The sequence below is a fragment of the Lonchura striata genome, chromosome 1A (assembly GCF_050655825.1).
Source record: "Lonchura striata isolate lonStrDom1 chromosome 1A, ASM5065582v1, whole genome shotgun sequence".
Lineage (NCBI taxonomy): Eukaryota > Metazoa > Chordata > Aves > Passeriformes > Estrildidae > Lonchura > Lonchura striata.
The window spans coordinates 2,338,921-2,355,740 of NC_140741.1; the positions used below are offsets into that span (position 1 = coordinate 2,338,921).

General features: G+C 51.7%; 1 protein-coding gene across 1 annotated transcript in view; it reads left to right on the forward strand.

Annotated features, from left to right (window-relative positions):
* Positions 1 to 15,552, forward strand: part of LOC146763340 (uncharacterized) — a 46,723-nt gene extending 31,171 nt beyond the window's left edge. The window contains exons 4-5 of the mRNA XM_085569098.1: positions 12,770 to 12,933; positions 15,520 to 15,552. Of these exons, the coding sequence (XP_085425224.1) occupies positions 12,770 to 12,933; positions 15,520 to 15,552 (197 nt within the window). The remainder of the gene's footprint in view (positions 1 to 12,769; positions 12,934 to 15,519) is intronic.
* Positions 15,553 to 16,820: the final 1,268 nt, after the last annotated feature.

Below are 16,820 nucleotides of genomic sequence, written 5' to 3' on the forward strand. Positions count from 1 at the left end.
TGCCAGGGGCCCCTGGGCACATCCTTTGACCATTTTCTTTGGGAAAGAAAACTCACCAGTCCAGGTTGCTGATGTCAGTTTGTAGGTCTCCCTTGGGTCTATCAGGGCAGCACAAATTTGAGGAGGGGACAACTTCGGTCTGGTGTCCAGCCTTTGATATAAGGATTTTGTGCAGTCAGGTCCCAGCCCAAGGCCTGGGGCCCCTGGGCACATCCTTTGGCCATTTTCTTTGGGAAAGAAAACTCACCACTCCAGGTTCCTCATGTCAGTTTGTAGGGCTCCCTTGGGTCTATCAGGGCAGCAGAGTTTTGAGGAGGGGACAACTTTGGTCTGCGATCCATCCTTCGATAGAGGGATTCTTTGCAGTCAGGCCCCAGCCCAGTGCCAGGGGCCCCTGGGCACATCCTTTTGCCATTTTCCCTGGGAAAGAAAACTCACCAGTCCAGGTTGCTGATGTCAGTTTGTAGGGCTCCCTTGGGTCTATCAGGTCAGCACAAGTTGGAGGTGGGGACAAGTTTGGTCTGCGATCCATCCTTCGATATAGGGATTCTTTACAGTCAGGTCCCAGCCCAGTGCCAGGGGCCCCTGGGCACATCCTTTGGCCATTTTCCCTGGGAAAGAAAACTCAGCAGTCCAGGTTCCTGATGTCAGTTTGTAGGGCTCCCTTGGGTCTATCAGGGCAGCACAAGTTTGAGGAGGGGAAAACTTCGGTCTGGGGTCCATCCTTCGATATAAGGATTTTGTGCCATCAAGTCCCAACCAGGGGCCAGGGGCCCCTGGGCACATCCTTTGGCCATTTTTCCTGGGAAAGAAAACTCACTAGTCCAGGTACCTGATGTCAGTTTGTAGGGCTCCCTTGGGTCAATCAGGGCAGCAGAAGTTTGAGGAGGGGACAACTTCGGTCTGCGATCCATCCTTCGATAAAATGATTTTTTGAAGTCAGGCCCCTGCCCAGTGCCAGGGGCCCCTGGGCACATCCTTTGACCATTTTCTTTGGGAAAGAAAACTCACCAGTCCAGGTTGCTGATGTCAGTTTGTAGGTCTCCCTTGGGTCTATCAGGGCAGCACAAATTTGAGGAGGGGACAACTTCGGTCTGGAGTCCAGCCTTTGATATAAGGATTTTGTGCAGTCAGGTCCCAGCCCAAGGCCTGGGGCCCCTGGGCACATCCTTTGGCCATTTTCCCTGGGAAAGAAAACTCACCAGTCCAGGTTGCTGATGTCAGTTTGTAGGGCTCCCTTGGCTTTATCAGGGCAGCAGAGGTTTGTGGAGGGGACAACTTCAGTTTGGGGACCATCCTTTGATATAAGTATTTTTTGCATTCAGGTCCCAGCCCAGGACCACGGGCCCCTGGGAACATCCTTTGGCCATTTCTCCTGGGGAAGAAAATTCACCACTCCAGGTACCTGATGTCAGTTTGTAGGGCTCCCTTGGGTCTGTCAGGGCAGCAGAGTTTTGAGGAGGGGACAATTTTGGTCTGGGGTCCATCCTTCGATATAAGGATTTTGTGAAGTCAGGTCCCAGCCCGGAGCCAGTGGCCCCTGGGCACAACCTTTGGCCATTTTCCCTGGAAAAGAAAACTCACCAGTCCAGGTTGCTGATGTCAGTTTGTAGGGCTCCCTTGGGTCTATCAGGTCAGCACAAGTTGGAGGTGGGGACAAGTTTGGTCTGCGATCCATCCTTCGATATAGGGATTCTTTACAGTCAGGTCCCAGCCCAGTGCCAGGGGCCCCTGGGCACATCCTTTGGCCATTTTCCCTGGAAAAGAAAACTCACCAGTCCAGGTTGCTGATGTCAGTTTGTAGGGCTCCCTTGGGTCTATCAGGGCAGCAGAGGTTTGTGGAGGGGACAACTTCAGTTTGGGGACCATCCTTTGATATTAGGTTTTTTTGCATTCAGGTCCCATCCCAGGACCAGGGGCCCCTGGGCACATCCTTTGGCCATTTTCCCTGGAAAAGAAAACTCACCAGTCCAGGTTCCTGATGTCAGTTTGTAGGGCTCCCTTGGGTCTATCAGGGCAGCACAAGTTTGAGGTGGGGACAACTTTGGTCTGCGATCCATCCTTCGATATAATGATTCTTTGCAGTCAGGTCCCAGCCCAGGGCCAGGGGCCTCTGGGCACATCCTTTGGCCATTTTCCCTGGAAAAGAAAACTCACCAGTCCAGGTTCCTGATGTCAGTTTGTAGGGCTCCCTTGGGTCTATCAGGGCAGCAGAAGTTTGAGGTGGGGACAACTTCGGTCTGCGATCCATCCTTCGATATAATGATTCTTTGAAGTCAGGTCCCAGCCCAGGACCAGGGGAGCCTGGGCACATCCTTTGGCCATTTTCCCTGGAAAAGAAAATTCACCAGTCCAGGTACCTGATGTCAGTTTGTAGGGCTCCCTTGGATCTATCAGGGCAGCAGAGTTTTGAGGAGGGGACAATTTTGGTCTGGGGTCCAGCCTTCGATATAAGGATTTTGTGAAGTCAGGTCCCAGCCCAGAGCCAGGGGCCCCTGGGCACATCCTTTGGCCATTTTCCCTGGAAAAGAAAACTCACCAGTCCAGGTTGCTGATGTCAGTTTGTAGGGCTCCCTTGGCTTTATCTGGGCAGCAGAGGTTTGTGGAGGGGACAACTTCAGTTTGGGGACCATCCTTTGATATAAGGATTTTTTGCATTCAGGTCCCATCCCAGGACCAGGGGCCCCTGGGGACATCCTTTGGCCATTTTCCCTGGAAAAGAAAACTCACCAGTCCAGGTTCCTGATGTCAGTTTGTAGGGCTCCCTTGGGTCTATCAGGGCAGCACAAGTTTGAGGTGGGGACAACTTTGGTCTGCGATCCATCCTTCGATATAATGATTCTTTGCAATCAGGTCCCAGCCCAGGGCCAGGGGCCTCTGGGCACATCCTTTGGCCATTTTCCCTGGAAAAGAAAACTCACCAGTCCAGGTTCCTGATGTCAGTTTGTAGGGCTCCCTTGGGTCTATCAGGGCAGCACAACTTGAGGTGGGGACAACTTTGGTCTGCGATCCATCCTTCGATATAAGGATTCTTTGCATTCAGGTCCCAGTGCTGTGCTTGGGGCCCCTGGGTACAACCTTTGGCAATTTTCCCTGGGAAAGAAAACTCACCAGTCCAGGTTCCTGATGTCAGTTTGTAGGGCTCCCTTGTGTCTATCAGGGCAGCACAAGTTGGAGATGGGGACAACTTTGGTCTGCGATCCATCCTTCGATAGAGGGACTCTTTACAGTCAGTTCCCAGCCCAGTGCCAGGGGCCCCTAGGCACATCCTTTGGCCATTTTCCCTGGAAAAGAAAACTCACCAGTCCAGGTACCTGATGTCAGTTTGTAGGGCTCCCTTGGCTTTATCTGGGCAGCAGAGGTTTGTGGAGGGGATAACTTCAGTTTGGGGACCATCCTTTGATATAAGGATTTTTTGCATTCAGGTCCCATCCCAGGACCAGGGGCCCCTGGGGACATCCTTTGGCCATTTTCCCTGGGAAAGAAAACTCACCAGTCCAGGTTGCTGATGTCAGTTTGTAGGGCTCCCTTGTGTCTATCAGGGCAGCACAAGTTGGAGGTGGGGACAACTTTGGTCTGCGATCCATCCTTCGATAGAGGGACTCTTTACAGTCAGGTCCCAGCCCAGTGCCAGGGGCCGTTGGGCACATCCTTTGGCCATTTTCCCTGGGAAAGAAAACTCACCAGTCCAGGTTGCTGATGTCAGTTTGTAGGGCTCCCTTGTGTCTATCAGGGCAGCACAAGTTTGAGGTGGGGAGAACTTCGGTCTGGAGTCCAGCCTTCGATATAAGGATTTTGTGCAGTCAGGTCCCAGCCCAGTGCCAGGGGCCCCTGGGCACATCCTTTGGCCATTTTCTTTGGGAAAGAAAACTCACCACTCCAGGTTCCTCATGTCAGTTTGTAGGGCTCCCTTGGGTCTATCAGGGCAGCGCAGGTTTGAGGTGGGGACAACTTTGGTCTGCGATCCATCCTTCGATATAGGGATTCATTACAGTCAGGTCCCAGCCCAGGACCAGGGGCCCCTGGGCACATCCTTTGGCCATTTTCCCTGGAAAAGAAAACTCACCAGTCCAAGTTCCTGATGTCAGTTTGTAGGGCTCCCTTGTGTCTATCAGGGCAGCACAACTTTGGGGAGGGGACAACTTCGGTCTGGGGTCCATCCTTCAATATAAGGATTTTTTGCTTTGAGGTCCTAGCCCAGTGCTAGGGGCCCCTGGGCACATCCTTTGGCCATTTTCCCTGGAAAAGAAAACTCACCAGTCCAGGTTCCTGATGTCAGTTTGTAGGGCTCCCTTGGGTCTATCAGGGCAGCAGAGTTTTGAGGTGGGGACAACTTTGGTCTGCGATCCATCCTTCGATATAAGGATTCTTTGCAGTCAGGTCCCAGTGCTGTGCTTGGGGCCCCTGGGTACAACCTTTGGCAATTTTCCCTGGGAAAGAAAACTCACCAGTCCAGGTTCCTGATGTCAGTTTGTAGGGCTCCCTTGGGTCTATCAGGGCGGCACAACTTTGGGGAGGGGACAATTTTGGTCTGGGGTCCATCCTTCGATATAAGGATTTTGTGCAGTCAGGTCCCAGTCCAAGGCCAGTGGCCCCTGGGCACATCCTTTGGCCATTTTTCCTGGAAAGGAAAACTCACCAGTCCAGGTTGCTGATGTCAGTTTGTAGGGCTCCCTTGGGTCTGTCAGAGCAGCAGAGTTTTGAGGAGGGGACAACTTCGGTCTGCGATCCATCCTTCGATAAAATGATTTTTTGAAGTCAGGCCCCTGCCCAGTGCCAGGGGCCCCTGGGCACATCCTTTGGCCATTTTCCCTGGGAAAGAAAACTCACCAGTCCAGGTTGCTGATGTCAGTTTGTAGGGCTCCCTTGGCTTTATCAGGGCAGCAGAGGTTTGTGGAGGGGACAACTTCAGTTTGGGGACCATCCTTTGATATAAGTATTTTTTGCATTCAGGTCCCAGCCCAGGACCACGGGCCCCTGGGCACATCCTTTGGCCATTTCTCCTGGGGAAGAAAATTCACCACTCCAGGTACCTGATGTCAGTTTGTAGGGCTCCCTTGGGTCTATCAGGGCAGCAGAGTTTTGAGGAGGGGACAATTTTGGTCTGGGGTCCATCCTTCGATATAAGGATTTTGTGAAGTCAGGTCCCAGCCCAGAGCCAGTGGCCCCTGGGCACATCCTTTGGCCATTTTCCCTGGAAAAGAAAACTCACCAGTCCAGGTTGCTGATGTCAGTTTGTAGGGCTCCCTTGGCTTTATCTGGGCAGCAGAGGTTTGTGGAGGGGACAACTTCAGTTTGGGGACCATCCTTTGATATAAGGATTTTTTGCATTCAGGTCCCATCCCAGGACCAGGGGCCCCTGGGGACATCCTTTGGCCATTTTCCCTGGAAAAGAAAACTCACCAGTCCAGGTTCCTGATGTCAGTTTGTAGGGCTCCCTTGGGTCTATCAGGGCAGCACAAGTTTGAGGTGGGGACAACTTTGGTCTGCGATCCATCCTTCGATACAATGATTCTTTGCAGTCAGGCCCCAGCCCAGGGCCAGGGGCCTCTGGGCACATCCTTTGGCCATTTTCCCTGGAAAAGAAAACTCACCAGTCCAGGTTCCTGATGTCAGTTTGTAGGGCTCCCTTGGGTCTATCAGGGCAGCACAACTTGAGGTGGGGACAACTTTGGTCTGCGATCCATTCTTCGATATAAGGATTCTTTGCATTCAGGTCCCAGTGCTGTGCTTGGGGCCCCTGGGTACAACCTTTGGCAATTTTCCCTGGGAAAGAAAACTCACCAGTCCAGGTTCCTGATGTCAGTTTGTAGGGCTCCCTTGTGTCTATCAGGGCAGCACAAGTTGGAGGTGGGGACAACTTTGGTCTGCGATCCATCCTTCGATAGAGGGACTCTTTACAGTCAGGTCCCAGCCCAGTGCCAGGGGCCCCTGGGCACATCCTTTGGCCATTTTCCCTGGAAAAGAAAACTCACCAGTCCAGGTACCTGATGTCAGTTTGTAGGGCTCCCTTGGCTTTATCTGGGCAGCAGAGGTTTGTGGAGGGGATAACTTCAGTTTGGGGACCATCCTTTGATATAAGGATTTTTTGCATTCAGGTCCCATCCCAGGACCAGGGGCCCCTGGGGACATCCTTTGGCCATTTTCCCTGGGAAAGAAAACTCACCAGTCCAGGTTGCTGATGTCAGTTTGTAGGCCTCCCTTGGGTCTATCAGGGCAGCACAAGTTTGAGGTGGGGAGAACTTCGGTCTGGAGTCCAGCCTTCGATATAAGGATTTTGTGCAGTCAGGTCCCAGCCCAGTGCCAGGGGCCCCTGGGCACATCCTTTGGCCATTTTCTTTGGGAAAGAAAACTCACCACTCCAGGTTCCTCATGTCAGTTTGTAGGGCTCCCTTGTGTCTATCAGGGCAGCGCAGGTTTGAGGTGGGGACAACTTTGGTCTGCGATCCATCCTTCGATATAGGGATTCATTACAGTCAGGTCCCAGCCCAGTGCCAGGGGCCCCTGGGCACATCCTTTGGCCATTTTCCCTGGAAAAGAAAACTCACCAGTCCAAGTTCCTGATGTCAGTTTTTATGGCTCCCTTGTGTCTATCAGGGCAGCACAACTTTGGGGAGGGGACAACTTCGGTCTGGGGTCCATCCTTCAATATAAGGATTTTTTTGCTTTGAGGTCCTAGCCCAGTGCTAGGGGCCCCTGGGCACATCCTTTGGCCATTTTCCCTGGGAAAGAAAACTCACCAGTCCAGGTTCCTGATGTCAGTTTGTAGGGCTCCCTTGGGTCTATCAGGGCAGCAGAAGTTTTGAGGTGGGGACAACTTTGGTCTGCGATCCATCCTTCGATATAAGGATTCTTTGCAGTCAGGTCCCAGTGCTGTGCTTGGGGCCCCTGGGTACAACCTTTGGCAATTTTCCCTGGGAAAGAAAACTCACCAGTCCAGGTTCCTGATGTCAGTTGGTAGGGCTCCCTTGGGTCAATCAGGGCAGCAGAAGTTTGAGGAGGGGACAACTTCGGTCTGCGATCCATCCTTCGATAAAATGATTTTTTGAAGTCAGGCCCCTGCCCAGTGCCAGGGGCCCCTGGGCACATCCTTTGGCCATTTTCTTTGGGAAAGAAAACTCACCAGTCCAGGTTGCTGATGTCAGTTTGTAGGTCTCCCTTGGGTCTATCAGGGCAGCACAAATTTGAGGAGGGGACAACTTCGGTCTGGAGTCCAGCCTTTGATATAAGGATTTTGTGCAGTCAGGTCCCAGCCCAAGGCCTGGGGCCCCTGGGCACATCCTTTGGCCATTTTCCCTGGGAAAGAAAACTCACCAGTCCAGGTTGCTGATGTCAGTTTGTAGGGCTCCCTTGGCTTTATCAGGGCAGCAGAGGTTTGTGGAGGGGACAACTTCAGTTTGGGGACCATCCTTTGATATAAGTATTTTTTGCATTCAGGTCCCAGCCCAGGACCACGGGCCCCTGGGCACATCCTTTGGCCATTTCGCCTGGGGAAGAAAATTCACCACTCCAGGTACCTGATGTCAGTTTGTAGGGCTCCCTTGGGTCTATCAGGTCAGCACAAGTTGGAGGTGGGGACAAGTTTGGTCTGCGATCCATCCTTCGATAGAGGGATTCTTTACAGTCAGGTCCCAGCCCAGTGCCAGGGGCCCCTGGGCACATCCTTTGGCCATTTTCCCTGGAAAAGAAAACTCAGCAGTCCAGGTTCCTGATGTCAGTTTGTAGGGCTCCCTTGGGTCTATCAGGGCGGCACAACTTTGGGGAGGGGACAACTTCGGTCTGGGGTCCATCCTTCAATATAAGGATTTTTTGCTTTGAGGTCATAGCCCAGTGCTAGGGGCCCCTGGGCACTTCCTTTGGCCATTTTCCCTGGGAAAGAAAACTCAGCAGTCCAGGTTCCTGATGTCGGTTTATAGGGCTCCCTTGGGTCTATCAGGGCAGCACAAGTTTGAGGTGGGGACAACTTTGGTCTGCGATCCATCCTTCGATACAATGATTCTTTGCAGTCAGGCCCCAGCCCAGGGCCAGGGGCCTCTGGGCACATCCTTTGGCCATTTTCCCTGGAAAAGAAAACTCACCAGTCCAGGTTCCTGATGTCAGTTTGTAGGGCTCCCTTGGGTCTATCAGGGCAGCACAAGTTTGAGGTGGGGAGAACTTCGGTCTGGAGTCCAGCCTTCGATATAAGGATTTTGTGAAGTCAGGTCCCAGCCCAGTGCCAGGGGCCCCTGGGCACATCCTTTGGCCATTTTCCCTGGAAAAGAAAACTCACCAGTCCAAGTTCCTGATGTCAGTTTGTAGGGCTACCTTGTGTCTATCAGGGCAGCACAAGTTTGAGGAGGGGACAACTTCGGTCTGCGATCCATCCTTCGATAGAGGGATTCTTTGCAGTCAGGTCCCAGCCCAGGACCAGGGGCCCCTGGGCACATCCTTTGGCCATTTTCCCTGGAAAAGAAAATTCACCAGTCCAGGTACCTAATGTCAGTTTGTAGGGCTCCCTTGGGTCTGTCAGAGCAGCAGAGTTTTGAGGAGGGGACAATTTCGGTCGGGGGTCCATCCTTCGATATAAGGATTTTGTGCAGTCAGGTCCCAGCCCAGTGCCAGGGGCCCCTGGGCACATCCTTTGGCCATTTTCCCTGGGAAAGAAAACTCACCAGTCCAGGTTCCTGATGTCAGTTTGTAGGGCTCCCTTGGGTCTATCAGGGCAGCACAAGTTTGAGGTGGGGACAACTTTGGTCTGCGATCCGTCCTTCGATATAGGGATTCTTTACAGTCAGGTCCCAGCCCAGTTCCAGGGGCCCCTGGGCACATCCTTTGGCCATTTTCCCTGGGAAAGAAAACTCACCAGTCCAGGTTGCTGATGTCAGTTTGTAGGGCTCCCTTGGGTCTATCAGGTCAGCACATGTTTGATTAGGGGACAACTTTGGTCTGCGATCCATCCTTTGATATAGGGATTTTTTGCATTCAGGTCCCAGCCCAGGGCCAGGGGCCCCTGGGCACATCCTTTGGCCATTTTCCCTGGGAAAGAAAACTCAGCAGTCCAGGTTCCTGATGTCAGTTTGTAGGGCTCCCTTGGGTCTATCAGGGCGGCACAACTTTGGGGAGGGGACAACTTCGGTCTGGGGTCCATCCTTCAATATAAGGATTTTTTGCTTTGAGGTCATAGCCCAGTGCTAGGGGCCCCTGGGCACTTCCTTTGGCCATTTTCCCTGGGAAAGAAAACTCACCAGTCCAGGTTCCTGATGTCAGTTTGTAGGGCTCCCTTGGGTCTATCAGGGCAGCAAAACTTGAGGTGGGGACAACTTTGGTCTGCGATCCATCCTTCGATATAAGGATTCTTTGCAGTCAGGTCCCAGTGCTGTGCTTGGGGCCCCTGGGTACAACCTTTGGCAATTTTCCCTGGGAAAGAAAACTCACCAGTCCAGGTTGCTGATGTCAGTTTGTCGGGCTCCCTTGGGTATATCAGGGCAGCAGAGTTTTGAGGAGGGGACAATTTTGGTCTGGGGTCCATCCTTCGATATAAGGATTTTGTGCAGTCAGGTCCCAGTCCAAGGCCAGTGGCCCCTGGGCACATCCTTTGGCCATTTTTCCTGGAAAGGAAAATTCACCAGTCCAGGTTGCTGATGTCAGTTTGTAGGGCTCCCTTGGGTCTATCAGGGCAGCAGAGTTTTGAGGAGGGGAAAACTTCGGTCTGGGGTCCATCCTTCGATATAAGGATTTTGTGCCATCAAGTCCCAACCAGGGGCCAGGGGCCCCTGGGCACATCCTTTGGCCATTTTTCCTGGGAAAGAAAACTCACCAGTCCAGGTACCTGATGTCAGTTTGTAGGGCTCCCTTGGGTCAATCAGGGCAGCAGAAGTTTGAGGAGGGGACAACTTCGGTCTGCGATCCATCCTTCGATAAAATGATTTTTTGAAGTCAGGCCCCTGCCCAGTGCCAGGGGCCCCTGGGCACATCCTTTGACCATTTTCTTTGGGAAAGAAAACTCACCAGTCCAGGTTGCTGATGTCAGTTTGTAGGTCTCCCTTGGGTCTATCAGGGCAGCACAAATTTGAGGAGGGGACAACTTCGGTCTGGAGTCCAGCCTTCGATATAAGGATTTTGTGCAGTCAGGTCCCAGCCCAAGGCCTGGGGCCCCTGGGCACATCCTTTGGCCATTTTCCCTGGGAAAGAAAACTCACCAGTCCAGGTTGCTGATGTCAGTTTGTAGGGCTCCCTTGGCTTTATCAGGGCAGCAGAGGTTTGTGGAGGGGACAACTTCAGTTTGGGGACCATCCTTTGATATAAGTATTTTTTGCATTCAGGCCCCAGCCCAGGACCACGGGCCCCTGGGCACATCCTTTGGCCATTTCTCCTGGGGAAGAAAATTCACCAGTCCAGGTACCTGATGTCAGTTTGTAGGGCTCCCTTGGGTCTGTCAGGGCAGCAGAGTTTTGAGGAGGGGACAATTTTGGTCTGGGGTCCATCCTTCGATATAAGGATTTTGTGAAGTCAGGTCCCAGCCCGGAGCCAGTGGCCCCTGGGCACAACCTTTGGCCATTTTCCCTGGAAAAGAAAACTCACCAGTCCAGGTACCTGATGTCAGTTTGTAGGGCTCCCTTGGGTCTATCAGGTCAGCACAAGTTGGAGGTGGGGACAAGTTTGGTCTGCGATCCATCCTTCGATATAGGGATTCTTTACAGTCAGGTCCCAGCCCAGTGCCAGGGGCCCCTGGGCACATCCTTTGGCCATTTTCCCTGGGAAAGAAAACTCACCAGTCCAGGTTGCTGATGTCAGTTTGTAGGGCTCCCTTGGGTCTATCAGAGCAGCAGAGTTTTGAGGAGGGGACAATTTTGGTCGGGGGTCCATCCTTCGATATAAGGATTTTGTGCAGTCCGGTCCCAGCCGAGTGCCAGGGGCCCCTGGGCACATCCTTTGGCCATTTTCCCTGGGAAAGAAAACTCACCAGTCCAGGTTCCTGATGTCAGTTTGTAGGGCTCCCTTGTGTCTATCAGGGTAGCACAAGTTGGAGGTGGGGACAACTTTGGTCTGCGATCCGTCCTTCGATAGAGGGATTCTTTACAGTCAGGTCCCAGCCCAGGGCCAGGGGCCCCTGGGCACATCCTTTGGCCATTTTTCCTGGAAAAGAAAACCCACCAGACCAGGTTCCTGATGTCAGTTTGTCAGGCTCCCTTGGCTTTATCAGGGCTGCAGAGGTGTGTGGAGGGGACAAGTTCAGTTTGGGGACCATCCTTTGATATAAGGATTTTTTGCATTCAGGCCCCAGCCCAGGACCAGGGGACCCTGGGCACATCCTTTGGCCATTTTCCCTGGGAAAGAAAACTCACCAGTCCAGGTTCCTGATGTCAGTTTGTAGGGCTCCCTTGGGTCTATCAGGGCAGCAAAATTTGAGATGGGGACAACTTTGGTCTGCGATCCATCCTTCGATATAGGGATTCTTTGCAGTCCGGCCCCAGCCCAGGGCCAGGGGCCCCTGGGCACATCCTTTGGCCATTTTCCATGGAAAAGAAAATTCACCAGTCCAGGTTGCTGATGTCAGTTTGTAGGGCTCCCTTGGCTTTATCAGGGCAGCAGAGGTTTGTGGAGGGGACAACTTTGGTCTGCGATCCATCCTTCGATATAAGGATTTTTTTGCATTCAGGTTCCAGCCCAGTGCCAGGGGCCCCTGGGCACATCCTTTGGCAATTTTCCCTGGAAAAGAAAACTCACCAGTCCAGGTTGCTGATGTCAGTTTGTAGGGCTCCCTTGGGTCTATCTGGGCAGCACAAGTATGAGATGGGGACAATTTTGTCTGGGGTCCAGCCTTTGATTTAATGATTCTTTGCAGTCAGGCCCTAGCCCAGGGCCAGGGGCACCTGGGCACGTCCTTTGGCCATTTTCCCTGGGAAAGAAAACTCAGCAGTCCAGGTTCCTGCTGTCAGTTTGTAGGGCTCCCTTGGGTCTATCAGGGCGGCACAACTTTGGGGAGGGGACAACTTCGGTCTGGGGTCCATCCTTCAATATAAGGATTTTTTGCTTTGAGGTCATAGCCCAGTGCTAGGGGCCCCTGGGCACTTCCTTTGGCCATTTTCCATGGAAAAGAAAATTCACCAGTCCAGGTTCCTGATGTCCGTTTGTAGGGCTCCCTGCGGACTGTCAGGGCAGCACCTGCTGGAGATGGTGGCAACTATGGTCTGGGATATATCCTTCGTTGTATGAATTTTTTGCTGTCAGGTCCCTGCTCAGGAGCAGGGTCCCCTGGGCATGTGCCTCAATTTTGAGGAAGTTTCTGTTTAGAATGTATGATTTTTTTTTGGCTTAAAGTAAAAAATTTATTTTTCATTTTTAGTGAGGTTTATTTTTTTTTATTGCTTATTGCTATATTTTTTTGATATTTGTGTTAGGTTAGTAGTAGGGATAGCTTTACTTTTATACGTTGAAACGAGGGTCGTGCGTACTGGTGTTCATAAAGGTTTAATATTTTTATGGTTCTGATGTGTTAGGTTAATGAATTTATAACGTTTACAAGAATTTTTTTTGTTTTTATTTCAATACAGGCAGGGTTTTCTTAGTTTTAAGGATTTGTTTGGCATAGATTTTAGAGGCGTTATTGAGGGGATAGGACAGGGTGTCTCTGTTAATCTATTTGGCAATTTGGATACTGGGTAAATAAAATTAATATTTTGGTAGAATTTTGGGGTTTTGTTAGTTTAATTATTTATGAATTTGTGTGCCTGCAGCTGTAGTGTCTCTGCTGCAAGTCTCAGTATCCATTCATGTTTGTGTGCGTTAGGCAGTCCACTCGTGTACCAGCGAGTCCCCCCTGCAAGCGGCCGCAGAGCCGCTCCTTCGCTCTCCTGGGAATTCGGGGAGCGGCACACGGCTCTGCGACGAAGCCTTGATCTTTGTCACTTGGAGGTGACACCAGGGAGCCTCAGGAGCGGCCAAGGAGTTGCTGTAAGTGGGGGAACTACTAGTGAGGGGGACCAGGGTCCACTCGAGTTTTGGGAACGCCGCCTCACCTCGCCTGCTCTTCAGCCAGGCAGACCCTGCCAGGAGGGCGTGGGCGAAGCGTGCGGCCCGAGGAGCCCGGCGTTCTCAAGAGAATAATGGTGAGCAGCAGAATTGCTGAGTTGTGGCTGCTGTGCGGCTGAGATCGTGCAGTGATGTTTGGTGTTCTCGATTGTAGCTGAGCACAGGACCACAGCCCAGTGACCATAGGACATTCCCCGCAGGCGAGGCAGCCTCCATTGCCAGGCGACATGGATTCTCATCCCCAGATGCCAGAGAGATAAGTGGAGGGCTAAGGCCCGCAGAGGGGGTGAAAGCGGGGTGCTGGGAGGGCCTTTAGGATCAGGTTTGGGGGCAGGGATGTGCAAGAAGTGTCCCCTTAGGCCAGCTAAAGGGAAAGTGTCTGTTTTGATCACAGTGCTGAGGTGCTCAGGGCAGAGCAGTTCTGGTGTGTGTCCTGTCACTTGTCTCTGGTGCACTCTGTGTTCTTTGGGTCTCTCAGCTCTTTCTTCTCCTCAAAAGCTCTCTCTCCCTGTCCTGTGTCACGGGTGTCTGCACGTATTTGTCCCACAGCTGCTCTGCCCTGCTGCATAGCCTGTAATAGCACAAGTCCTGGGGACTTGAAATTTGTCATTTGCAGGGTGTAGTTGGGCTCTAGATTGTATGGGGAGATTGACATAACATGTTTGGTGATGCTAAGTTGTCCTGCAGCCATTTGACACTAGTCCTAACTTCCTTTCAGGTGCTGACAATTCAAATATGTGGCAGAGAGCCCCAGTCCTGGGTGAGGGTGTTGCCATGATCAGGTCAGTCATGGTTTGCATTTGCAGGGGCTGCCTAAATGGTGACCGTGTTACAGCAGTGTTCTTTGCCTTTATTTTTAGGAGGTCCAGGCAGATAGCAGCAGTCAAGGCCGAGTGTGCCAGGTGAGCAGTGGACAGAAGCAGCTGTTGTTGCTCAGGTTTCAAGATTTGGTGCAATTGTAAGCATCCATTGTTGTTTGTGTGCTTTAGGGAATCCACTCAGTGTACTCATACCTCTGTCTCCAACTGGCTGATGGACCAGTTTTCATGCAGATGTGATCTTGTGGGAAGCAATACAGGACCCTGTGACAGATCCTTCCAATTTTCCATTTCAAGGTCCCCTCCTGGTAACCCACAGGAATGGGCAAGGAGTTGTGGTGAGGCAGGGAAGAGGAGTGAGGGTACCCTCAAGTTGCAGCAATGCCATGTCACCTTGTCTGCCCTTAACCTAGGTGTGCCTTGAGATGACGGTGTCAGAATCCAAGCGCGCCTGAGGTGTGTGGCCCAAGACTTCTTGGGAGACGGTGAGTAGCAGAATTGTCAGGTTCTGGCCCATGTGCTGTTAAGGTAGTGCACTGACGTTTGGTTTTCTTTCTCTTGGCAGAGCAAGAGATAACAGCCTGGTGACAACTGGAACTTCCCAGACAGGCACGAGGCCTCGATCTGCACCTGATGGGGATTTGCATCCCCAGATATGTGCAAGATAAGTGCAGGGCTACAATGCACAGAGGGGATGGAAGAGAGGTGCTGGGTTGGGACTCCCCAGGAGGGGTTTTTGAGTCAGTTTTGGAGATGGGGATGTGCAAGAAGTGTCCCCTTAGGCCAGCTAAAGGGAAAGTGTCTGTTTTGATCACAGTGCTGAGGTGCACAGGGCAGAGCAGTTCTGGTGTGTGTCCTGTCACTTGTCTCTGGTGCACTCTGTGTTCTTTGGGTCTCTCGGTCCTTTCTTCTCCTCAAAAGCTCTCTCTGCCTGTCCTGTGTCATGGGTGTCTGCACGTATTTTTCCCACCGCTGCTCTGCCCTGCTGCATAGCCTGTAATAGCACAAGTCCTGGGGACTTGAAATTTGTCATTTGCAGGGTGTAGTTGGGCTCTAGATTGTATGGGGAGATTGACATAACATGTTTGGTGATGCTAAGTTGTCCTGCAGCCATTTGACACTAGTCCTAACTTCCTTTCAGATGCAGACAGTTCAGGTCAGTGGCAGAGGGCCCCATTCTTGCGTGAGGATTTTCCCATGATCAGGTCAGTCATTGTTTGCATTTGCAGCGGCAGCCTGAATGGTGACCATGTTACAGCAGTGTTCTTTGCCTTTAATTTTAGGAGGTCCCGGCAGTTTGCAGCAGTCAAGGCCCTGTGTGCCAGGTGAGCAGTGGACAGAAGGAGTTGTTCTGGCTCAGGTCTCCATTTCTGGTGCAATTCTAAGCATCCACTCTTAGTTACTTTGTTTTATTTTAGGCAGTCGTCTTGCAAGATATCTCTGGTCCGGATGTCCAAGGCCAGGTGGGTGCAAGCGTAAGGTCTGGGTGGGTGTGCTTTTCAGGGCAGGGGGATGTTGTTTTCACAGAATCTCGGTGTGGGTTTTTTTGCTTTGTTTTTTTGCAGGTGCTGTCGCTGCCCTAGCTGTGTGAAGGAACAGAGGCGAGCGGGTGAGTTGGCATTTTGGCACGGTGACTCACAGGTGACTCTTATGCAGCAGCATGCTAAGTGTGTACCTTTTTGTTTTTCAGGTATCCTCCAGGCAGCCTGTGGAGTCAAATTGAGACTTCAGGTGAGCTGGGGCAGCGGTGTGTCGGAGTTTCAGGGATTCCTCTTTTCGTGGGCACTAGTTGCATTTTCTGTTTTGTCTTAGGTACCCTGAGGAGGAGCGTAGCTGAAGTTTGGAAACGGCAGCACCGAAGCGGATGTACAGAACATCTCGCCGTTCACATCCAACTGACATGGGATTCCATCCGGTTGTCTTGCAAAAGCTAAGTGCTGGGGCCAGTAGGTGGGAGATGGGGGAAAAACCTTCACTATCACAGGAGGCTATTTGATGTTAGCTTGGAGAAGAGGCCCATAGTGGGATGGGCCCCTCGGGAGCAAAGGGAGAGGGTTTCTCCTCAGCCCCCCCAGAGTCTTCGCTGGGCAGGGCAGTTCCGATCCCTCTCCGCGTTCTCGTGACGTTCGCATCGGCGGCCTTCTTTGACTCTTGACGTTGTCGTGGATCTTTTCACCATAGGAGCCCGCCTTCATGTCTGGAGCTATAGCTACAGTCACCCTGTAGTCATTTCTTCCTTCTCTAGGCCTACTGAGCTTCTTAGGCTTTCTCTTAAGTGCTTTGGCACTAACATCTTGAAAGGCGTTGCATGTCATCATCAAGTGCTACTGCCCTAGGGCTTTCTTTTCTTTGGCATCATCAGCCCATGGCTCATCTTGGGCCAGGAATCTTGGGTCCATAAGGTGAAATTGCCAGGCAGTTTCCATGTGTGTCTGTGTCACGTTGTCTGTGTCCGTGTCACGTTGTCTGTGTCTTAGGCCTTTGTTACATCTCCATGCTTTAGCAACATCATTTTGTGCCGTATCGGCCATATTTTGCTCACGTACCTTCCTGGATATCAGTTATTCTGGCATCTTTACATATTTACTTTTTGGGACCGGACGATGTACATGAGATGTTCTCATCCATCTTCATTCTCAGTTTTGGTAGCCCTTCTCTTGGACTTCCGTACGGATCTTATTAGCCCTTCATCACCTGACCACAGTAGTTCCGTAGCATCTGCCTTCTCAAAGGATATAGGGCTCAAAAATTAGTCTTCTGGAGAATTATATCAAGTCCTCACTTATCTTGTATCTCTGTCGGCTTACATTGTATGCACTTATGTTGCACCTACCTGTGTCGGCTTCTATTGTATGTGCGTATGTTGCGCCTACCTATGTTGGCTTATGTTGTTTGTGCTTATACTGTATGTACCTATGTTGTCTTATATTGTTTGTGCTTATACTGTATGTACCTACGTTGCCTTATGTTGTTTGTGCTTATACTGTATGT